At 36.1% G+C, this 26,098-nt stretch overlaps 1 protein-coding gene across 3 annotated transcripts in view; it reads right to left on the reverse strand.

The window, feature by feature from the left end:
- Positions 1–26,098, reverse strand: part of ADGRV1 (adhesion G protein-coupled receptor V1) — a 260,638-nt gene that overhangs the window by 117,913 nt on the left and 116,627 nt on the right. For all 3 annotated transcript variants that reach the window (XM_040655976.2, XM_015280551.4, XM_040655978.2), the window contains 5 exons: positions 25,269–25,453; positions 23,805–24,054; positions 23,508–23,647; positions 21,717–21,877; positions 20,493–20,593 (listed from right to left, as the gene is read on the reverse strand). In XM_040655976.2, coding sequence (XP_040511910.1) covers positions 20,493–20,593; positions 21,717–21,877; positions 23,508–23,647; positions 23,805–24,054; positions 25,269–25,453 — 837 coding nt within the window. The remainder of the gene's footprint in view (positions 1–20,492; positions 20,594–21,716; positions 21,878–23,507; positions 23,648–23,804; positions 24,055–25,268; positions 25,454–26,098) is intronic.

The raw sequence follows: 26,098 nt of genomic DNA on the forward strand, positions 1-26,098 counted from the left end.
CAAATTCACAGGGCGTTCATGGTACTATGTCTATATTGCAGGATGCCTCTAGACTAGACACAATTCAATTTACCTGCACTCTCCCCTTCTGGAGTTGTGGAGGATATGGTTCACACCAGTTCTCCCACATCTCTTTGTCCCCTTGAAAATGTAATTCACAAACACAGGCTGGAAGGAATCTCTATCCAGATAAGCTACAAAGAAGGTCTTTAGGGCAGGTAACAGAGACAAGACAATAAGAAAATGCAACTGAGGATATGCCAGGGTAGATCTCAGCTTCATCACTGCCACAGGCTCCCAGGAATGTATTTCATAGCAGCCAGCATTTTGACTGCAGCCCATAAGAGGCACAAGTTCCCATCAAAAGAGGTCACAGAAGGGAGAAAAAATTCACAAAAACCTTCTCTCTTCTTGGAAGGTAGTCTTGCAATCTGGAGTTGCAAGGAGGTTTCTACACCCCATTTGGGTTTGCAGCCAGAAGATTTCTTCCAAAATTTGGCAGGAGTCTTATCCTTTAATTTTTTTAAAAAAGTGGTTGAAATGGTAACAATGCCCTTCTTTTATGTAATAGGTCAATGGTTTTAAGATCCACCTAAGAAGTGGAAAGACTTGGCTTCCATGCCCTCCTCAACCTGAAGATTGGGAGGGATGCAGATCAGTGATTAGAGTCTCCACACATAAATAACTCTTCAGCATAAGACTCTTGTACAGACTTCTGAGCAGAAATCAACACCAAGATCTCCGCTCTTCTAAGTGCTCCAGTCAGTTAGCCACAGAGTCACGCTCCCTCTGTTCTTCCACTTTGACCTTAGGAATTCTGATATATATATATATATTTATATATTCTGTGCTGGCACAGCATCAAAAGGTGAAGTGGAAGGAGCCTCCCATCCAGACTAGCCAATAGACTGGTAGTCAGATCCCAAGATGAAATGAACCATCTTTATTCAGGCTGGGAACAGGGCATGCTGAAACATTTCACATGAGGGTGTGTAGTTTTTGTGGGACTATATATCCATATTAAAGCTTCATTCTTAGGAAACTGACTGTAGCTGACTGTGAACAACATACAAATTCTTATCAGAACTTACGCCCTAAGGTTCCTACTCCAAGAGAATTTTGAAAAGTATAGCACTTTTGCACACAACCTCTTTTTAATTTGTGACAGGTCAAAACCAGATTAATTAATCTTGGAGCAGAAATTTAGTTTAATATGCAGGAGTTAGTATGCACTTCCTCACTGATTCTGAGTATCAACAGGTAAAATATCCAGCGCTAAAGGGAGTAGTTGGAAGCCTTCTTAGACAGTATGCCTTGGTCACTATATACTGTTTCACATGGCTGTAACTGAATCCCAACAGATTTAAAAAGAAAATACCAAAACTGTTCATTAATAGGCACATGTGAAAGTGGAAAGAAAAATCTAAGTGGTGTCAGTTGAAATAGCAACATTGGATTATTAACATCTTTGGTGTTCTCCTTTTCTCACAGTTAATGCTTGTTTGTTAACAGTCAAGGAATGCAGCAATGTTGACAAAGTTCTTCTATAACACTAGTACTCAGAATGGAGATAAGCTGAGGACTGGTGTATTTCATCTAAGGCAAATATAGCTGAAATATCAGTTCATGAGGCAACAGTTTGAATAAATAGGAACTGGTATGCTAAATCCTAGTGATGAATGCTGCTTGAGGTTTTAGGTGTGGCAATCTTCTTTACATATTCACTGGCACACACACACTGAGCCTTATTACTTCTCATTTACTGAAGCTGGCATACTTTGGGTTTTTTTTCTTTTTTTGTTGTTGTGCTTTAAAGAAAGAAGAACTGAATCATAAGAAGACAAGATGGGAGATGTCAAGTCTCAAACACTTATGTTTGAAGTTTATGAAAAAAGAAATAAGAGTCATAATCAGCTCACCATATCTCATGAGAACATGCTGAATAAGACTCATAGAAATAGTTTCGATGTGAGAAGGGAAAGCAAGATCAGACATTTAAAAAAACCCAAAATATTTCTATGTACCTCTTTGAACCAGATCCCAAGAACAACTGACACATTATGGATAGCTAAACATTTATATATCTGTTTATAAGCATTTTGTTTTGTTAACATAGTGAGTATATATATACATAGTGCAGTGCAAACTTTATTTCTAGGCTTACTGGCTTTTAATTTTTCTCTACAATGGACGTATCTGTCTTATCTATCCTGGGTATCTCAGCTGAAGGATTTCTCTCAATCTCCTCATATACAATTAACAATACATATGCAAAGAATGAGTCTGAAAAATATGTTCTTTGATATCTGCAGGTACACAGCAATCATTAAAATGTCAGACTTCTACGTAAAAGTTATTTAAAAATTGCTTTTGAGATGAAAAGGAAAAAAAAGAAACAAAATTACATTCTAAATTAAGATAAAACTAAGACCATATGAAGTACTTTCATTGTGCAAATGAGAGGAAAATCATAAGAAGTCCTCAACAGAAGAGACAGCAGCCCAAGATGCCTAATCGGCTGCTGGGCCATTCTCCTTTATTACAGAAGAAAGCTTCAACCAACAGGTCTCTGCTGTACTTCATAAGGTTCATAGGAGTCCTTCCACATACAACTTTCCATTTCTTTTCTAATAAACTTTAGTAGAGACAGATTTATCCTCTATCTTCCTTTTTTTTTTCTATAACTTTAGTCATAAATATATGCAAGCTTTTAATTCCAGAATAAAACAATGAAGAAAATGTATTAAGAAAATATTCAGAAACCATATCCCCAGTTTTAAACATAGTGAAAATGTATCTGAAGAGACTAAGAAAAAAAATAGTGAGTTTTTTTCCTTCAGATATAGAGGAAGACATCTTTAACATAACTGCTAAACTGACACCTTAAATCTATGTTTGTAAAACAATTATGGAATTATTTACAGGGTTCAGAAGTAGTGTGAAAAATATGCATGTGATGCACTACGATTGGTAATTTTCTTATTCCAGGTTTTGAAAGACAATTTTCCAAAGTTGCAAGCAGATTTATCTCTACCATCTAGTACTAAACTAAAAAAAAAAAAAGAAAAAAAAAAGAAAAAAGAAAATACAATTTTATTACTTCTACTAGCCCATTAGACTTGTCAGCAAAACCATGAAGTGGAAAAATACCAGATCAAAGAGTCATATAATAGCATCATAGAATGGCTTAGGTTGGAAGTGATCTTAAAGCCCATCTTGTTTCAAGTTGCCCCCCACCAGCTCAGGCTGGCCAGGGCCCCATCCAACCTGGCCTTGAGTGCCTCCAGAGTGCTTCTCTGGGCAGCTGTGCCAGGGCTTCACCACCCTTTTATTAAACAACTTCCTCCTAACATCTAACCTAAATCTCTTTTCTTTTGACTTAAAGCTGTTTTCCTTGTGTTGCAACTATCGAAACATTTTAAAAGTTGGTCTCCATCTATTAGATAAGCGATATTTATAGATAAATATCACTGTAATATCCACAAAAAACAAAACAAAAAAAAAAAGGCAAAAGAAAGGTTAAAATACTACTGAGAGAAAAAGCACTGTAGAGTCAGCAGTAAGCAGGCTGAAGTAGACCTTGGAAACCAAGAAACCTTCCCATTGCTGTTCCATAGGACAGAATTAAGCAAGATACAGAAAAGAGATTTACTAATCCTCAGGCAGAAAAAGACTGAGGGAAATTAATGCCAAAGTGACAAGCTCAAGAAAAAAAAACCTAACAGAATTTGAAAATCTAGAAATATAAGCAGTAGGAGTGTGTGGCCTTTAACTGATAAATTAGACTTATTTACTGAACTACACTGCAATATCCAGAAATGCATTTTTAAAGATTATCTTGTCTAAATCCCTGCCATGGGCAGGGATGTCTTTCACTGTGTCAGGTCGCTCCATGGCCCATCCAGTGTGATCCAAAACACTTCCAAATAGACATCCAAAACATTTCTGTTTCATTGTCTCACCCCTATATCCATTCTAAACCTACTCTCTTTCAGTTTAAAACAACTGCCCATTCCGCTGTCACAACAGGCCCTGCTGTACTGGGCTGACATGTCCAAGCTTTGGTAGCAAGGGCAGCAGGTTTGCCTGTGTGAGCAGAGCCCAGCAGTGCCTCATGATTACTAAAGATACTGAACAGTATTGGACCAGTACAGACCCTTGAGGGATATCAGTCATCACTGACCGCCATCTGGACATTGAGCCATGAACTGCAACTGTAACAAATCCAGACAGTTCCTTATCCACCTAATTTTGCATACATCAAATTAATCTATCTCTAATTCAGAGGTAATAGTGCTGTGGTGGACTGTATCAAAGGCCTTACAGAAGTACATGTAGAAGACATCAGTTACTCTTCCCTTGTCCACTGATCTAGACACTCCATCACAGAAGTCCAATAGATTAGTCAAGCATGATTCGCCCTTGGTCAAGCCACAGTGACCATCTCTAAACTCCTACCTATCTTACATATGCTTCAACATAAATTCCAGGAACAATTCTTCCATGGTCTTACCGAGCACAAAGGTGAGGCCAGACAGTAGTTCCCAGGGCCTTCCTTGTTAACCTTTTAAAAATGGGTGGGAAGCTTTCTTTTCCCCAATCACTGGGAAAACTGATGCTTGTAACTTGTCAAACATGATCAACAGTGTTAGCAACTACATCTGCCAGTTCCTTCAGGATTCTGGGATGCATCTTGCCTATTTCCATGGACTACTATGTGTTAAGGTTCGTCAGATAGTCTTAAACCTGATCTCTTGTGATGGGAAGGAACTCATTCCCACACCATTCTCCATGTATATAGTTACCAGTTTTCCCATCTTGTTTATCAAGAGGTACTGGTAGTAGTGGTGTGGGAGGAGGCTGAAGAAGGTGAAGTTATACTCTATTCTTTCTTTCTTTCCTGGCTAATGTACCTGCGCAAGCTGCCAAATTCAGCTTCAACTGTGCCTTAAGCTTTCTTCATCCCCCAGATCATACTTCACTCATAGAAGCTACTTTTAATTCAAACTGAAACATCAGCTGCAAGATTATGGAAAAATTAAAGTTAGAAAAATAATCAAAAAAGTTAGAAAAAAATTAAAAATGTTCCTCCTTAGGTTTTAGTAATAACAAATGAAAATAATGGGAAATCCATTCATACATTTTTTATTTAAAAAGAGATTAAACGTTGTATTTGCTGTAGGGCATGAAGTTTACATTTTTAAAGGTAATACAAAATTATAATTTCCTTTCTAATTGCTTAGTTACTTCCTATTACCTTTCAAATTGAATTTCTGGGGAGAGGGAGGGAGTGAAGTGTTGCCAGGCAGGGCAGTCAGTAACTTAAACTATATGCAGTCTGTTGACCAGAGCCAGCAGCTAACCATTGCATGGTCACCAAAAAATTCACTTGCAACAGCTGGAGAGGAGAGGATTGGAATAGCAAAAGGAAGAAAACTCATGCATCATTATGTTCTTTAACATATTTGTAGGTGACATGGACAGTGAGATCAAGTGCACCCTCAGCAAGTTTGCAGATGACACCAAGCTGAGTGGTTGCTGACATCCTAGAGGGAAGGGATGTCATCCAGAGGGACCTGAAAAGGCTTTAGAGGTGAGCCCATGCCAACCTCATGAAGTTAAACAAGGCCAAGTGCAAGGTCCTGCACCTACATCAGAACAATCTCAAGCACAAATATAGGCTTGGTGGAGAAGAATAGGTTGAGAGCAGCCCTAAGGATTTGAGGATATTGGTTGATGAAAGACTCAGCATGAGCCAGCAATGTGTACTTGCAGCCCAGAAGGCCAACCATATCCTGGATTGCATCGTGAGAAGCATGACCAGGAGGTCAAGGAATGTGATTCTGCCCCCCTGCTGTAAGACCTCCACTTGCATCCAGTTCTGAGGCCCCCAACACAAGAAGGACATGGAGTTGGAGCAGATCCAGAGGAGGGTCATGAAGATGATGAGAGGGCTGGAGCACTTCCTCTATGAGGACACGCTGAGTGAGTTGGAGCTCTTCAGCCTAAGGAACAGAAGGCTCTGGAGGGACCTTACAGTGGCCTTCCCCTACCTGAAGGGGGCCTACAGGAAAGTTGGGAAGGGATTTTTTGTAAGGGCATGTAGCAACAGGATGGGGGGAAATAGCTTTAAACTGAAAGAGGGTAGGTTTAGATTAGGTATTAGGAAGAATATTTTTTACTGTGAGGGTTTACTGTGAGGGTGGTGAGACACTGGAACGGGCTGTCCAGCAGGGTTGTGAACGCCCCCTCCCTGGAACCATTCAAGGTCAGGCTGGATAGGACTCCAAGCAAGCTAGTCTAGTGGGAATTATCCCTGCCTGTAGCAGGGAGTTTGGAATTAGGTGATCTTAAAGGTCCCTTCCAACCCAAACCATTCTATGGTTCCGTGATTCTATGATTAGAAAGCACAGAGTTTAGAAAGGAAACAAATAAACCTTGCCCCCCAGCAGAGTTGAATGCTACACTAATATAGTTACTACTTTCCAGCTCTGAAACAGATTTAGTTAGTGGCAACTTAGAGATCTCTGCACTTTATTGTGTTATAATGCATTGCAGGAATGGGCCTACAGGAATACAGTTCTATTAATCAACCTTTCAAAGAGAAAGCTAAGATCTGCTCACGTGCTGTAGAACTCTACAGGGAAAGAATACCACTAAATATTGATTACTCCAATAAAAACTGCAACAATTTTCTGTTCCATTAAGTATGAAAAACGGGAAAATAAAGCTCAGAAATCAGATGTAAGGATTTGCTTCACTGGAATTCCCTTCATATATCTCAGAAAGACATGTAGGCTTAGTTACTGTAGTCTTTTTAGTTGTCCCTATATTTTGAAATAATATATCAATACAGTTGAGATCAAAGATTGAGCTTAAGATTCTGATAAATTATAGACATTTCAAGCAACATACTGTGATATTATTTTGGAGGTGACAAGCATCATATATGATTAATCAAAGAACTAAATGAACAAAATCTGTATGCTAGTTATTTTAACCTTGTACATAGTTTATACACAAGCAAGCAGGTTAACTAATGAAGACAAAGACTTCATGTCTTAAGTATAAAAAATAGTTGATATTTTACATCTCTTATGGTTCTAACTTTCCAGAGTTATGAACTGAAAGTTTTACGACTTCTGTTAAAAACTTTTTAATTACGCAAAATTTTTCCATGAACAAATATAATAGTCATCAGGAAAAATACTTCTAGCAGGATAAACCACTGAAACGTACACAATTTAAGCAGAACATGACTGATCCCTTCTTCAAGCTGTTACTACCCATAAATTTCAAATTTCCTACTCTGATAAGTTTTCAGTTCTCTACAAAGAATCAAGCTCCTGTCTTAGTGATACTGACTGTAGTATCTCAGTGTAAACTACATGCTATCCTAATATTCCCTCATCAGATCTTATTAGGTATTCAAAAGATGATTGAACTGCGTATACTACATTCATCTACACAATTACAGCAGACTGATGGAACAATTCAAAGGAGTACACTTGTTTACTATGAAATGAAGTTGTTTTGGACCTGAATGGTGTCCTGCTGTGTTGTTTCATGGGAAAGCAGAAGGCAACTAGCTCACGTTCACTGTCAGGGAATGCATTTATAATGAAGTACACTAAAAGGACTTCCACAGTATGAAAGAGCAAGGAGAGTCCGGTACCCAATAACAACTTGTGGCCATCATCTGAAGAGTTAACAAGGGCTGCTGACTGCATACAGAGGACATAACAGAGTAAATGAGCTTAGCTAAATCAAAGAAAGATATGTTGGGATTGATGTGGAGAGTAATGTGTGTTGCAGGGAGACATCAGAATGAGAAAGGCTTTAATGAAAGAGCATCAGAATGTCAAATTAAAGCATCAAGTATTCTATCACATTATCTAATAGTTAGATAAGAAGAGGTCAAGGATGGTAATCAGTAGAGCAAAGAGGGTTTTGGTGGAAAATGCTGAAAACGGAAGGAAGAAAAGAAGCACATACTGAATTACAATATAGCAAGGTGTGGGAAGCAGAAGAGGATGGAGTGGGGAGATGCAAGTTACAAGCTTGAGCATGGTATGGGACATTGCTAAGCAACAGCTGATTTTAAGAATGGAAGAAAAACAAGGAAAATTTCAGTAAATACTGTGGAAGAAAACATACTGTTTTATCTACTTAAGAAATAATTTTATTTTAACCAAAGAAAAGGGATTAATCTGGCCTCTGTGCTTTTTATCACTCTAGCATAATTTAGAGGAAAATGGTGTAGGCCTCATGAGTCTGGAGGGCCTACAAGATGCTAAGTTAAAGACTAAGCATGGTTTATATAATCAATATCTTAAGAAAAGTGATGACATTTCTCCAATGTATACTCATTTTGGAACACCTCTGAAGTACTTTGAAAAGAAGACAATGTGTTTTGTGTAATTAAGGAACAAATAGTATCCTAAACAGGTGAGAGTTTAGGAAAAAAAAAAAAGAATCATGGAAGCATGGGAAAGTCATAACCAGCAGGCTCCCGCATTTGTCCTAAGAAAGACAGAATAAAATGTATATATTTGATCATGCATACATCATTTTGTGTAGCTTCTTTTTAAATCTTTTTAAATGTTTTCAGCTTAGTCCTGTTAGTAGCAGGCCTATTTTGGCTACTTTAGTCTTGCTTATATGGTCAAGTTAATCTCTGTATTTTTCTCTCTTATCTCCATAATCATATATCTAACTCATACATATATATAAGTTTATACATGTATATGAATACATAAAAGGGTCAGTCTTTAGTACAGTTTAAATGTGTTTTTGAAATATGGAGAGTTTTAAGTATCCTTTTTTTAACTCATACAGTGATTCCTGAGGAATTTTATTAATTCACTGAAGAGCCTCAAAGCACCCTGAGTATAAGATCTAATATCAGTGTACTGCACTCAGATTTTTCCAGTTCTGAAACAGATTCCAGAATTAGACTTTCCTATCTTGAGATACTTATTCCAAGGCAGTCTTGATGAAATAAGTGAACCTTCTCATAAAAGTAACTTACACTAAATAGAAAAGTGAGAGAAATTGGCTTATTCTCTCTCTCTTTGGAAACATACAACTTCATACAGATTAAAACTATTCATTAATATTGAAAATTCAGAAAATATGCCAAAGGGTAATTTTTTATGTTTTGGCAAATAAATAAATAAAATAAATCAGTAGTATCATTCTTACCAATCTAGCTGTAGCTGTAGTTCAATAATTGTCAATTGTAGGAAGTTACAACTCCTAACTGAGTTGGACGTAAAAGAATTTTTCTCCAGTCCTACGATACTAAAATTCCATTTGTCCAACAGAAATAAAAGAAAAATGACATTTTTATGCTAGCTCTTTCTAGACACACCATAGAAAAAAAACATTTGCAATTATATAACACAGAAGTAGCTGATTGCCTAATTTCTCATATTGAAATTTTATCTTCTGTCTCTGGTCAGTTACGAAATTCAGTACAGTTTAATAGGATGCTCTCAACGCAGGAAATTCCCACCTGCTATTAAGGCATATAGAACAAATAAACATCATCTTAACATCATATGGTAAATTAAAGGAGGTCAATGGAAAATGAATGCACTTAATTTTTTTTCCCCTCAATTTCTTGTATCACTTGAAAACTACACAACCTCCATCTTCACCAAGGGCCTAAGAACCCATATTCACTATCCAAATAAGTTTCCCAGTTCATAGGAGCAGTGGGAAATACAACACTACATGGATGGAAAAATACAAGATTACAAAACCCCCTACAGTAATACTTTAATGAAGGTTTTAAACCAACACAGACCCATTAAATAATGTCACATTTAATGAGTACTTAAATAATATCATTAATAATGCAGTAATTGGACCTCTTTACAAAAAGAAAATCTATTTAACACTATCATCATTTCCGGCAATACAAGTTACTGAATAGTGTCTTATTCTTAGTTGTTATTATTTTTTAAACATAAATAAGCTAGAAATAATGAGCAAAAGCAACTTTTCCAGGAACTGCAGCCCAATCATTTAATTTTTGTTCCTAAAAAAACCCACACAAAAAACCTTCAACCTACCGCTACTGTCTATGCGTGATTATATCAGGTGAGGATATAAAATTACTATTGTATTTGTGTTGTCTTGGAATCATCTGCAATTTGGCTAGCTTACAGGATGCAGGATTGCATTATATGCAATTTCACAGAATCTCTCACTCTAAAGACAATTAATTTTTTTCCTATCATCTATGTATTTACTTTCAGATATGTTTTTGACTGTATACCGTCTCACATAGTTTATCAATTAATAAAACTAATTGTTCCATTCACCATCTGCGTTTTTAAACAAGTCATAGTTTAGACAATAAACTACTATGAAGCTCACATATATATGTATAAATGTCAAATCAACCAAAATTCATGTTTTTGTTCAGAAAATTGAAAGGATTTTCTTCTTAACTATAAATACATGCTTTAAAAAATATTTTGAATAATATTCTAAATTTTAAATATTTCTTTATTGACATTTCTCAAGAGACTAAATCATGACTTAAATATAAAAAAAGAGGACACCTAAGAAAATAAAATGGGTCAAGTGTAGTTCCCATACCAGTAGTGTAATATAGTAAAGAGCAATTTTACTAGAGAATTATCTTTGGATAATTTTGTGACTACTTCTTATAGAAATCGGGCATATGCTTCAACATTCCCAAAACTGATAGGGTTCTTAGTCCCATATTTAGAGGACGTAGATTTTTGGGGGGGATGTTTACTTTGTATCTAATTATGGGAAAATGAATTTTGTTATCAATTCATATTTTATTAATCACAAACTACACTAACATACTTGTTATTATTTGTAACATAGTTTACAAAAGAAAATTGTGGGTCTGGTACCTGTGGGCAGTTATTGGCCCAGAATCTGAACACGAAGGTGGATTATACAGACTTCAGTGTTATGTAGCAGGTATAGACTGGCTGTCACATATAAACTGGAATAGGGTGTACAACAAAGAGGATCAATTCATGTAGGGGATGGATTTCTTCCTGTTTTCTAGTTTCTCACAAAACTGGAGTCTATTCCCCCATTAGCTCAGGAGAATAGTGAATTCTAACAGAAGCTTCAGTTCTCCTCTGTGCACTTGCATTTATAAAAAGTTTCTTGCTGTTATTCTTGATCCTCTTAATAACTTGTGTAAAGCACATTTTTTTCTTTTCATTTGTACATACTGTGTACTGTTTTTCTACATTTCTTTTCTACGCAAAATAAAGAAAATGGGCTGACAGAAGTTGGACAGAAGATCTGTGTAGCTTTCAAATTTACCTTCACTTCACATGAAGTGGGACACTACTAACAGGAATTTATCTATACTGCTTGACCTACACCTGCATTCTGTATTAAAGTCAAGTCTGAGAGAAACAAGGTATCAAATAACAGAGAACATGTGGAAGATGAGAGAACAAGATGAAGCTGGAAATGTGTCTTCTAAAGGATTATGTGAGATCTGTAGTATTCCTGCTTCTCTTCTTTGCTCTGCAAGAACCTCTAACATAGCACCTCAGTGCTTCAGCTGGAAATGGTGATGGTGCATCTCAAGAATCTACATGTCTGCACAGATGATACATCCAGTTAGTGTTGTAGGCAGGTTATAAGAGTATAAGGGAAAGTATGATTTGGTTATTTGACTTGAAATGATTGAATACAGCTCAGGAAACCATTTGATAAATTTCATAGACAAAATATTTCAGGACAGGGCAGAACTTACCCTTTAGGCTACTACTATAATGATGCAGTCAGTCCAGAATAAGTATTATTCAACACTATCTGGCTGAAATTTAGCAAACGAGCTCAGATTTTGAATTAAGCTTGGAATTGAATTTCTTGAGTATGAAAACAATAAACACATCTGGAATTGCACTACATAAAGCAAATAAGTCATATTATTATTGGATGTAAAATTTTAATTGTTCAAGGAGGCCACAGTAATTCCAAAAAGAAAAGAAAATTGAACAAGAAAAAGTAGAGATTAAATGCAGCATTAGTTTGATAAGTCTTGTATTACCTGATAGAGTAACAGCTGCTATTATTATGGAGGTTAATGATAAGCACAGGACAATTATACTTTTGCACTGATCACAGAGTAGGAGTGAGGTGAAATAAAAACTGTAAGGAAAATAGCTGTCTCTAGATTTATACCTGATATTTAGGGATGTCTTAGTAGGATGGGGAAAAAAGGGGAACTTACACTCCATGATGACAAACTGACATTCATAGTTTTACCAGTGATACCTGACTTTTCTGAACAGTACTCTCTGTCCCAGGGGAGGGCCATAAAGATGATTAGAGGGCTAGAACACCTCCCCTGCAGGGACAGGCTGAGAGCTGGGGTTCTGAAAACTGAAGAAGAGAAGGTTCCAAGCTTAAGAGTGGCCTTCCCCTACTTGAAGGGGGCCTACAGGAAAGCTGGGAAGGGACTTTTTATAAGGGCATGTAATGACAGGACGAGGCGAAATGGTTTAAAACTGGAAGAGGGTAGATTGAGACTAGATATTAGGAAGAAATTCTCTACTGTGATGGTGGTGAGACACTGGAACAGGTTGTCCAGTGACGTTGTGAATACCCCCTCCTGGAAGCATTCAAGGCCAGGCTGGATTAGACTTTGAGCAACCTGGTCTAATGGGAGGAGTCCATGTCTGTATCAGGGAGGCTGGAACTAGATGATCTTAAAGGTCTCTTCCAACTCAAACCATTCTATGATGATTCTGTGATTCTACGAAATTGAACAGTTCAGCAGGAAGGAACCTTCAAATATCACTGAATCCAATTGCCTGACCACTTCAGAGCTAACCAAAAATTAAAGCATGTTATTGGGGCCATTATCTAAACACCTCTTGAACACTGGGCAACCCAACTGTTCTCAGCCTTTACTCATAGGACATGCTTTCCTGTTCTGTTACCTGCATTGCTGACCTCTTCTGGATGCTTTCAAGCATCTACTTGATGCATTCAGTATCTATATATACATATATACAGTGCATAATCTGTCATGGAATCCTTTGAAATCACTGTTGTTCTCTCCACATACCCACATCCCTTATTGGACACTGTCACAGAGAGCGTAGCATATTTTAATGAAGCTACCAGGTGTAGCAGACTGTATAGAGCGATAGGAGCGATAGAATAAGCTTGTAATGTACTACTGAAAAATAAAGCTCCCAATAATTTGTATTTGCTTTTACACAAATGCTTCTAGTTTGACATATGGATGAGTTTCACATATTCAGCAGAATGTTAGAAACTCTGGCAACTGTGAACCGTTATCTTCAGAAAGGTGTTTTTTTTTTGTTTTTTTTTTTTTTTTTTTACGTTTTATTATTTTAGAAAGCATTATTCCTTGACCTCTAAACTAGGATAAGCTTAGTAAAAGTTTATTGTAATTCTGAAGCAAAATTTTCCAGGCAAAAAAGGCAGCATTTCTGGAGTTTTCTGTAATATCCCAAATGACTTCCATTCCAGACCAGAGCAAGACAAGCTCAACAACTTCAGGCTCAGTCCACTGCTACTCATAGATTTTAAAGGAGTTACTTCTCATTTGTGTTTGTGATAAAAAGAACCATTTCCCCTTCACACTTCTAAAGAAAAGACCAACTAATCTTAACTTTGCTTCCTATGTCAGGAATGATCTATTTGCACGATTAAGATCGAGCTTACCTTTGATTTTATCATTTTAGTAGTACTGAGCATACAAGCGCAGAACAAAGAAATCTTACAATCTTAATGCTAGAAGCATTAAAGCTCAATTAATTTAAAACTCTATCAAATAACATAACCAAGGATGCATTACAGAGGAAAAGTTTCACATAGGCAGAGAAAGATAAATGTGTTCTTCCCATCATTGATACGTAGGATTTCATAACACTAAAGATGGCTGAAGAGCTAAAACTATTACTCACAGTGCATACAGAGAATACCATTTCATCTAGTTTCTTTATTAGCTTCTATTCCTCTGCATTTCCAGTGAAACCACATTTACGCAAGGCTTTAAGAAACCAGTTGGACATTAAAAAGTATATTTTAACAACAGACAGTATCTGCTATTGAGGGTAATAATGAAAGCTTTTTGCTGTTCTAAGACAAACTTGGGAAGCTTGGACACCCACACTGACAATCTGAAGTGATTAGTAGCTATAATCTTTGGTTTCAGCTAGAAGTTAATACTGAGCTTTATAGTACTAATGCCTTCTATTCTATATAAGTTGCATGCTTATCTGAAAAATAAAGGTTAATAAAGATTTACACATGAACATCACTTTTATTTTTCCCAGGTCAAGAGTAGGACCAAGTGTATCATAATGAATTAGTAACTAGGCAATTGTTAAAAGAAGGGTTTAAGAACAAATTAACAAGCACCCATCTACCCAAAGGTCTGTTACAAGGTATGAGACTGAAAGATCTGCATCAATTACAGAACACGATTAAATGTGAGGATTGATTTTGTTATAGAGCTCAGTCTTTTATCTCATGTGGAGATCTTTTGAGAATGTTGATATAATTGTCTCTAATTGAAATACATTAGTGTATCTAGATAATAGATATACTCAAGCACAACTCAAAATATTTTAAAAACACTTCAAAAGTAACAAATATCAAAAACTATTTGTTCACCTGTGAAACAGGTCATAGGAAGAGAAATCATTTGTGTACACAAGATTTAGAGGACTGATGCATCTTCACAGAACACATTTACATTGTATGACTTCTTGATTTCCACTTCCCAATTTTTTCTTGTTGTGGGAACACATTTTTTTTAAAGGCCAGTTATCATCTTCCAGAACTTCAGTTTTAGAAATGTTTTTAGTCTCAAAATATAAACTATTCCATAAATTACATCCAAAGCTGAATTTTAATGAATTTGAATTCAGACATATAGAGGGGAACTACTCTGAAGGACCCCACTGACTGCATGTGACACTGTGAACACAACCCATTTGTCACCTGTTTCCATATAGTGGTGAAAGAGCATATAATTAGCAACTATGTTTTTAAAGACTTTTTCCTTGACTGCAGATGATTTTTTCTTTCCTGCAAACGAACATACACTTCATATGCACTTCGTTTCTCCATCCAACTAGTATATAACACAGATTCCTTACTGCATTTTTTTCAGTGATCATTTACCAGCATTTGTGCATTTCACAACCTTTCTTCCAAGTTTATTCAGATCTACAATTTGTATTAGTTTCAAAATTCAAACGACATTTAATTTAGCATAAAATATCAACTTAAGCTATGTGGTAGTAACTAAAGTATAACTGAAATGAACAGAGACTCTCTCATCATTATGTTGTGACCTCTACCTGCTGATGAAACAATCAGAAAGTATACAATTATCACAGTTAACTGTGATCACTGATAAGCTGGTTTTTATGAAAATCTTACTGAATTATTTTTTATATACAATCTAGATCCTGACACAATTCTACCTGTACTTGCCAGATGAATCTTGCACAGTCAGCCTCTGGTGTCATTTACACCAATAATTAATCCTCTTTAGTCTTTAAAAGGATTTTTTATCTACTGTGTATGGAACATCAGCTGGCTGGAAGATGAGAAGAAGAAAGTCACAAGGAAACTGCCAAACATTGAATCAGAAAAGACCATTTAAAAAATATAAGCATATCTTGGCAGAAGGAAATATGCAAACAATCAAAGTGATAGTGGTGGTGTAAAAAGAGAAGCTGGCTAGCTTCTATTTATTGGTTAATGTAACTGTAATTTGCTGCAAAGCAACATTACTGAGATACTGTTGCTCAAGAAAGCTGACAGATTTCTTCCTTCCTAAGTTAAATTCTGCAGGCCAGATTAATGTGCAGGTGTTCCTAGGGTCAGAATTTATGAGTAACAGCAATTGCTGAGGATCTTGTCTTCAAAAAGACAGGTCTGAAGAAAGCCTGTTAGGAGGAAAATGAGCAATGGGAGATTTGCTAATTATGAGGAATAATAACTATCTATATTTTTGTTATAGAAGAATGGCACATGGAATGAACAAAGGGAGATAAGAAAGGACACAGAAAATTGAAACAAGAGTTGAAAAATTATGCTGAAAAGCATGGATCAGAGAGAAGGAGCAGTATAACTTTTCTCCCGGTAAAAAATAAAAGGGATGAATGAGCAACATGGAAATGCTGCTGCCTATTTCACTGTGTGTGTGGTCCCCAATAGTTTGTGATGTTGGTAAAAAGTAGGGGCGTAAAGAAAAAGAAAGAGCTGGAAGGCATTAGCTGATAGAAATCTCATACCCTTATACTTTAAAGTGATAAGTAGAACATTTGACTGTTTGTAATGAGGACAGGAGGTGTGAGATAATGTAGCAGAATTCTAACATATGTTACAGCATTGCTCATATATCTGAGTTTTGGCAAACCTTAGGAGATAATTTCTAAGCAGATACTAACGGCCTGTGCGTTAACACTACTTTGTTAATGTAGTTCTAACATCAGAGAAGTGAAAAAGGAAGGTAAAATAATATTATCTCTAAAAGTAACAAAAGTAGAAATAGATAAGTACTACCGTAACAATCAGTTATGGCTTCATGCTAATACCGAGCATCTCAGTGCCTCAGCAATTTCTCAACGGCGTTCTCTCCACTTCACACTCTCCCTAACACGAAACGCTAAAGGTGAAATTGCTCCCTCTACTGGAAGAAAGGAAATATGCAGTAATGATTCTGAAGGAATCCTTCAGTTCCCTTACTGTCCAGGTTTCTGAGAACGGCTTGCTGTTTTTCAAAACAGTCCTTCCTCAGGGTTATATCTTGTATTACGCTTATTCTGTGTGTTCCAGCACCTGATATAAGAATTTCTTGACCACCGGGTTCTAACAGATGCAATACACCTTATCTATCATCTAAAGACACCATGTATTTAAACTTAAAATGTATACAAATATATATATGTAACAGCTCAGGTCACTGACATCTTGAGATCCATGATCATTTCTTCTAGTACAGATCTTTGATTAGCTCCAGCTTTGACAATCTGATTCTACTTGGGTACTGAGAACTCACAACTAATAACGTAATGAGAGAGGCTTTCACAGCCTTCCTGATCATAAAATGACATTGCTCTATTATAAAAGTATTCAATTTAGATTAATCTACTGTGAAATTGTACTTACACAAACTAATAACCAAATAGCTCTACTTACTGCTAAGATGAAACTGCTTTTGAAAGAAGCTGAACAAATTTAAAATTGCACTGACTTGGTGGGAATGACTGAAATCAGATAAAAAATAATCAATTCAGAATGAAACCAACTACTGGGAGGCAAGTTTAAGGCGTTAGTTCTCATTGCAGAGGCAACAAAGAATATAAATTTATTCTTCAGTGTTATCTCAGATTTATCATGAAGCTGAATTTCTAGTGAACAGCAACTCCAAACTACTGGGTCTAGTCTTGTTTACTCTGACCTTTTACTAACTTTGTGGGCTGTTCATCTTCACGAACTTGTCATATCACTTCATACTCTTGTCAGAATACAAAGGAATCAGATCAGAAATCTCAGACCTCAAGGCCAACTAGGTTTTATAATTTTTTTTTTATTACCTCATTACCTCATCCAAGGCAGTGGGGTCTAATTGTATAGTAATAATACTTGCTGCATCCATGTAAATTTCATATGGACATAAACTTTAGTGAAGCTCTGGATCAGGCTTGTTTAGAAACAGCACTTTAAGTAGTATTTTCCATTGGCTGACTCTAAAAAGCAAGGGCTTACCCTAAGGGAGATCTGAATTACTGCAAAGACTTCTCTTTACTGTCAAGAGAGAGGCAGACACTCAACCACTGACTGGTACAAGTTGCTTCTGTGGTGGATGGTCTCTACCCATGGTATCATGGAATATTCTTTTCAAACTTTCCCTATCTTGATACATATGACAATTTCTTCAGGGTTTTGATTATGGAGAATTTGAGATTTCCTCTAGGTTGGTAGGGAATGGTTAAGATCAACAATATTTCAGTTAATAAAGAAGTTCCATTTTCATCAAATGACAGACATGGGCTCTACATGGCAGAATTTGCTACTTGAAGTTTGAACCCCGAATTCTCAAGGAGTGTCCACCTTTCTGCCTTTGACTGTTTTTATACCCCATCCTTTTAGCTGTCCTTTTCCTACTCAAGTCCAAACTTTTTCACGAGTTTTAGCCTTCAAACTCATTACTTCCACATAACCCTTTGCTTCCTTGATCCTACTCTTGTAACACCTCTTGGATATTTCATTACTTCCTTCCAATGTATCCTACTTCTAGCAGAACTGTGTTTTCCAATTTTGTCTACATCTGACTAAGTCCAATTGATGAACCAATTCTACCAAGTATTAGTTCTCAAGGCTAGAGTTTATCATTTTCAAATAAATGTTTGACATTTTTTTAAACTAGGATTGTTTACACAATTTGATCTTAATAACACATATCTGACACGTTTGTTTGCACATCGTCTCAGGTTGCACAAAACAGCTTTCAGGCACCTAAGCACAGTAAGTCTTCTTTATCTTGCATTTCTGTTGAATACAATGGAAGAAAGAATCTAGCTTGTCAGCTTGATAATTACTATAGACATGATGAATGATGATGTTACAGTAGCTTGAAGACTGGTTAAATTAGCCTATTGTTCAGCAAAAATAAAAAGGATGACACGTTTCCCCATATGACTTTTTTTCTATTTAGACTTGAACTCTGCATTACTGGCCAGAATAACAAGCTGTTTGTACATAATTACTATTGTCAGCAGATTGTTCACGCTCAAATATTCCAAAGAAATGGCTACAGCACATATAGAGAGAGCAGCTCACACACAAAAATCAAAACTTACCGTACATTTGTGTCACTTGTAATACTCATTGTCTTCCAGAGACACAGAGCATGCGCTGTATAAATGGCCTACATATACACATTAAAATATGCTGACTATGTGATGCATCAAGCTGAGTAAGCATGCACAAACAATCTATAAAGTGCTTATTCCAAGAAGAAGGCATAGCAGTTCCTATTATAATTCTAATCTAGGTTTACAGTTTGTCAAAAATGCGAACTTTATTGATGAGTAAAAGACGCTGTGAAGTGTATTCATGTTATACTTTTTCAAGCACAGAAATCTTCACCTAAATTTACTCCAAAACTGAAAATCTCAGCCCACTAGTTGTTATTCCTTGAGATTTTTAACATAATTGTTGTATGAATTTTGATGACAAATAGAATGGCTAAACAAACTAACAAATTACTATTAACTGAGGATTCAAGAAGCAATGCATTTTGGTGATGTCATGATTCTCTGAGTAAATACCATAACAGAGAAAAAAAAAATTAGGAAGATCTAGCCTTTTATCTCTTTTTGGTGAGATCCCTCAAAATTGGGTATACTAAATGTGCAAATGTCTGTTCTTAGATGCTTTACAAATGCTCAGTTAGCACTGGAAGCTCTAGGTGTATGGAGAACAATGAAATGGAGGTTGGATTTTGTGAACCGCCATTCCCCTTCACTGAGAGAGTAAACACAAAGTAGGCATAGCCTTCAAAGAACAAGTTTCTGAGTAATGTGCTGAAAAGGTTTGACTGCCATCTACAGATAATATTAATTAGTGCATTGTTAGCCACCGAAAAAAAGATTGTACAAGCACAAATGTTTGAAGGAAGTTAATTATACACATATATATAGAATGCAACTAGCTTGAAAAGCTGCTTCTATTTTTTTTCTGGTAAAAAAAAAAAAAAAACCACCAAAAAACTTTATAAAGAAACAACCTTCTTTCTGTATAGTGGTTTGAGACCTACTAGCTGTAAATTCAGTGTTTACCTGCCTAAATATAACTAGACAAAGATGCGAAGTGGTACACTTTTCCTTTTATTTATCTTAGCAACTATGAAGTATTGATTTTCATGTTAAAAGTTCACAATTGAAAATGTTTTATATAACATGACATCAGAAGTATAAGTGAAACCATAAAAGTTAACTGTATAGTAAATAAGTAATCATACCTATACTTTCTAAATACTTACAAGTGGACATAGCTGTACATATCACAACAAAGATAACTGTAAAATAGTGAGGGAGAGGAGGGGAGGGGAGGGGAGGGAAGGGGAGGGGAGGGAGAGGAGAGGAGAGGAGAGGAGAGGAGAGGAGAGGAGAGGAGAGGAGAGGAGAGGAGAGGAGAGGAGAGGAGAGGAGAGGAGAGGAGAGGAGAGGAGAGGAGAGGAGAGGAGAGGAGAGGAGAGGAGAGGAGAGGAGAGGAGAGGAGAGGAGAGGAGAGGAGAGGAGAGGAGAGGAGAGGAGAGGAGAGGAGAGGAGAGGAGAGGAGAGGAGAGGAGAGGAGAGGAGAGGAGAGGAGAGGAGAGGAGAGGAGAGGAGAAAGATCTACTCGCACATGGCCATGGAACTGACAAAAAGTAAAGATTTACATAATTTATACTTAGACACCTCAGTCTTCTTTCTTACCTGAGTACCCAAACAAGCAACCATCATATGAGTGAGAAGTTTAGCTGCAAACATTGCACATCTGGTGCAGAAAAGGTGGGAGATAATAGCCAAAGTGAAACCTACACAGGAACAAGAAAAATGGAAATTTAAGGCTTAGACTAATAAACTATGCTACAGAAAGACAGCAATGTTGGCTCTCTTGAAGGTGCAGATCATGATAAAAAAATTCAAAAGAAAAAAAACTTAAGAGAACATGTTAATTTTGTGTCACACTCGCATCACGCATGAATTTACTTTTAACATCTATTTCTCATAGGACTGGGAGCTAAAATAATTACATAATGTAAAGCAGTCATTTTTGCAAATACTTTTTTTTATTTCTGCATATGGATGATTGCCATAACAGTTAAATATAAAGCAAAGAACTCATAAACCTCTCATGGAGGAGACCCAGAACATCATTTAAGTGCCTGAGACCAAGAATCTCTTTAGCACTTTTTTTTTTTTTTTTTTTTTTTTTCCTGATCTCATAACTCATAGGTTCTGCTTGCACAGCATCCATCAACAGGTGAAGAAGGAAGTACTTTATTCAGGACTGACTGCAGCACAAATGAACTGCAGTGTGAAAGGTGCAATGTCAATACCTTTAAAATTTAGATCTCTTTCCTGTCCGAGGCCTTGAGCCTTCTTCAAATGCTACCACAGCTGTCAATAAAAATAATCATGATCCTGGTAAGTTTAAACTCTTGTGCTTCTCCCAAGATGTCAGAGTGCAGTTGGGAAGCAGAATGCAAGAAAACTCTATACATGATACGGAGTCTATCTCCCTCAAATTATCACTTCTGAGTGTAAAGTGCAAATTTAATTATCAAAGAATTTCCAGGTGAGGTACAATAGTGGTTGAAAGACTTGACAACAAATGAATGACCTTCCTGCTGCTATAGACAGAGAAGGATTTAGGCTTTGAAAGTTTTTTTCCCTAAATAATTGACATCTTCCACTTTTGCATGGTTCAAGAAAACAACATAAGGAAAACAACATACTTCTCTCCTGGTCTGCATTTTTCTTCAGTGTGAAAATTTGTAAATGTACATATACTAGCCCAGATAGCAAATTCAATAGCATGAAGTTAGTTAATACTCCTCCAGTTAAAAAGACTGTCACGAGTTACTAAAATTGTTAAAAATCAATTAATCTTTCTGATCATTAGTGGCTGATAATGAGAAAATTGTATCTACTGACCTGAAATGCAGATGAATCCAGAAGAGAAAAAGGCCTCATTGTATGAAGACAAGTCATCTGTTTGGGCATACACTGCATAAATGGACATATGAGAACAAGCGCATTCCACATAGTCTGAGGTGTCATCAATCACTCTGCAGAACCCACTATCAGATAACCAACTGAAGAAACAAAGATTTACAAAGTGATAGTTGGATTTGTGTAATTTACATGGTAAGCAACCTTGAGAATTTTATTGTACCTCTGAAAAACAAAGTTTTCTAAACTATTACATGCATGTAAATACTGCATTGTGATCTCTTTCATAATAAAACATTTACATGAAATTAAAATGTTGTTTATAGTTTTGTTTTTACTTTTATTATTAAAAAGAAATTCTGTATAGATGACAATGAACATATGTTTTCCACTAAAGAATTTCTGTGGTTATATTTCTAAAAGTTCTGCAACAATTATGGAGCTGATTGTTCAAATTGTTTGTCACTTGTACTATACCTTACTCCACTGTGAAGAATACTTCATTTTACACTGATATTTCTTGTTTTGAAATTAGCATAATGTTCTGTTTGTCCTTCAGTATTGATGAACTGACTTGGGAAGAGGATAACACAGGGCATATCAAGTAATTTCTAATGGAAAGTACATCTCGTCTATGATAGCATCTAGATAAATTGAGACAATATAGGTACATCCTGCTGCCCCTCCCTTCTACATAGAAATAGTTTATATCAGTTTCAGACTGATCAAGTCATTTTAATGACATCAGAGCCAAACCAACTAGATCTTGCAGAATAGAGAACAAAATTCTCTTTGAATTTGCCAATTTATTTTGTGTGAATGGGAAAGACAGAGACTAAACAATGGAGCATTGGAGAACCATAAGCAAAACTTTGTTCCATTGTTTACAATGGTATGAACAGCAGTAAGAACAGAAAATGATGGGAGACCCATCATCTCTTCTGAAAAATACAAGACATCAAATGAAGTTGGTAGCACTGATATTCAGAACAAGCAGCTGGTGTCTTTTCTGTAAAAAAAAAACACAAAAACATAGCCTTATGGGCATTGTAGTCAAAAGATGTGCTAGATGCTAAAAGTCTCAGTGGTACAAGGAAACTACACAAGTTTGTGATGGAGTAATAATTTGGATGAAGTAATGACTTGGGAACTTCAGCTCATAGAGTCACTGAAGTCTAAAATAGTTGGTAAGAGAGAGTGGTATAAGGGGAGCTAAGACATACGATCATTCTTACTCTTCCACGCCATCCTCTTAGATCCACTATAGAAGACTAGTTACTGGTCTAAATAAATCCTTGATCTGCCCTTAAGGAGTTTTATTTTATATGCTAGTAAAATTAGGAATATCCGAGTCAGTAACTTGAAGCAACTCTGGAGAAGCATGTTTAACACTTTACTTCTGTAAGAATGGATTTTAAGTGCTGTCTGATAACAATTGTAAATAGGTAAAAAAAAACATTAAGAATGACAAAGTAATGCAATTCTGGAATTTATGGCCTGTCAGCCCTGCCTCATTTTTACATAACCTAAATGGTATTTTGGTGAAAGAAGTCAAAAGTAGAAGTTTCAGAAATGTCTGAGCTAGAATAATTTTATTATATGAAAATTTTTGTACGGTAGTACAGTGTCTAGAAAAGTTAAAAAAAGAAAGAAAGAAAAAAAAAAGATAGGAAATGGAAAGAATTTTATACTTACAGATGACCTAATCACAGTTATTACATTTTTGACAAATACATAGGTTCACTGGAACATTAAACAGATGAATAAAATAACCTTTCTGCAGCCTGATTCCAAAGGAGACAAAGAGACTTCTGTGGAACAATCCGACTTCCTGTAGCATAAATCCGATAAATTACTTCATTGCTGTCTTTCAAAGGGTGTGAGCTCTGACTCTTCAAACTCATAGAAAAAACCTGAAATTAAATACAAAGGTTATTGAAATTCTACAGTCAGTGCTCATTTTATTCAGAAACACACACATCCATACTATTTTAAGTGAACTTTGTTTGTTTTGAGCAGTACCATAACTGAGCTGATTTACTGTAAAAATAAATTGCATTATTTTCAAACCTTGTTCTTTAGGGCAAGTTCTTTATCTCCAGTAAGAAACCACTGCTGACTGCTGTATTCTGTGAACTGTATAGATTCACAATTCTCTTCTTGGGGAGGAGATAATACAAGAGAGACCTTTAATAAATGCTCAGGCACTTGAATGGAATCCCCATCTCTTCCATCAAATCTGTGTCCATTGATTTGCTGAGGATACCAGTTGTGAGCCATTATTGCAATGTATGGACAGGTATCAAGGATATTTTTGCCTCTGTTGAAATGGAAAAGCAACAGTTAAGTGGAACTGAGCTTTAGCTGCTTTTCACAGAGTGACTGTAAAGCATATTTGTAATTAATATATTATTCCTCCATAATTTAAGGTTTTAAGACATTTGATAAACAATTTCAGTTGCTGTGAAAAAATATGAAAGGCTGAAGTATTACATACGTAAGGTATATATGCATGTAGTAATTACATATTCCAAATCCTCTGTTTCCCTTCAGAGTTTTCTTTATCATGACGTGCAAACAAAATTACTCCCTGGTAAACTAAGTTATTATTTTTATAACCTGAGGTGTAAATGAGTCTACAAAAGGAAGAGACATCAAAACTGACGATCTTGCTTTATCTTCTAGTAGATAATGCAAATAGACTCAGAAAAAAGAATTGTAAATTGCAAGTTCTGTTCTGGATAACATCTGTATCTATGTCATTTACTGCCTTTCGTGCTGAGATAGACCTCAGATCCCCCTATAATTAAGGAAATAGGAAAAAAAATTACATTTCCAAAAGAAGTTGAGATAGGAATTTATATCATGCTGATATTCAGGGATGCGGAATAGGGAAACCTTTTTTCTAAAATTCAGACAGATATTCATGAATAGATTCACAGTGGGAGAAATACACTGTTTAAAAAAGCATCTGTTTCATAAATGATAGTTATCTACTTTCAAAGCCAACTAATGCCCCTACCCATTAGTCCAACCACAAGCTACTATGCGCTTGTAGATGAAAGTAGCAATTTGACATAATTTAAAATAATCTTCGAGTGAACAAAACCAAAGGCAGAAATTACAGAATCCCAGAATTAATGGTGCCAGTAAAACTTATGGTTTCCTTACTCTCACTCACCTAAGCCTTAGAAGGTAGCTCTCCATCATGTAATTATAAATTATTTTCACAAAAATATTAATGGACTCTTTTCCTGAGAGTTTTTGAACTAAAGCTGAATGAAGAGGTTTGAGACTTTCTACCTTACCCTTGCAGCTACCCTGTATCAGTGTACCAGTTATTTATGACACCATATCATAGTGCCTATATTGTGTTTTGTACAACTGTTGCAGATCACAACACATTGTCATTAATGCCTCATGTTAGATGACAGGCAAGACCCACACCTAAAAATTTCACTTAAATCTTCACGGGTCTATGTCAGTATTTTGTCATATATTTCAAATAAAAACTATGAATTCATGTTCACTAACCTCTCCCCTGGTGATCCACACATTATCTCAGTCAGCAAAGAAAAAGCAAACTTCTCAGTCACCTCAGCAAGCAGGCTATATCCTCGTGTGTCCTTGCGTTTTGGGCTAGCGAGAGCACAGAGTATCTCATAGAAAAGACTTCTACTTTTACCAGTGAGTAAATGTTTTTCACCTACATCTGTAACCTATTGTGAAGAGAAAAAATATTGAACAGCATTCTAAGCACAGAAGTCTGCTTAAAACATTTCCTCACATTGAACTCTTTTATCCTTTACAACATCTTAATTTTTCTCCCAGTACTCTTTCTGAAAGTTCAGAACACTTTTTTCAGCTTCTGATCGCTGCAACTAAGATGTGAGGGGCACTCTACAGACAAAATTACATAAAGATATGCTTACAAATATGAAGTTGATAAAGAACCCACGTGGTATTCATTCCTTCATAAATCAAAAACTGTTATCCTTTTGAGAATTTTTGACATAAATAGTGTTATAATGTTCAATAATGTCTAGATGTTTGTTTTTCAGTTTATGCGCATTATTCCAGAGGTACAGAAGAGCCAGGATGTCACAAAACTAGACTACCAGACCCAGAGTTTTCACAGAATTTAGTGCAATGCTAAAGTGCCCAGCTATAGCACCAACTCGATTTCCAAAGCTACTGCAAGAATAAAGGCAAGTTGTACGCCTAGTTAAGAGTACAGTGGACTCCAGTTGGCCATGGTATTATCTATCTGTGTGTTGACAGCAGAAGATACAAAGAACTCACTGTCTTGTGCCAGGGCTAGAACCAACAAAGATGCCGCCTTCAACAAACAAGAGTATAAAATT

This window comes from Gallus gallus, chromosome Z (genome assembly GCF_016699485.2).
Source record: "Gallus gallus isolate bGalGal1 chromosome Z, bGalGal1.mat.broiler.GRCg7b, whole genome shotgun sequence".
NCBI classification, from domain to species: domain Eukaryota; kingdom Metazoa; phylum Chordata; class Aves; order Galliformes; family Phasianidae; genus Gallus; species Gallus gallus.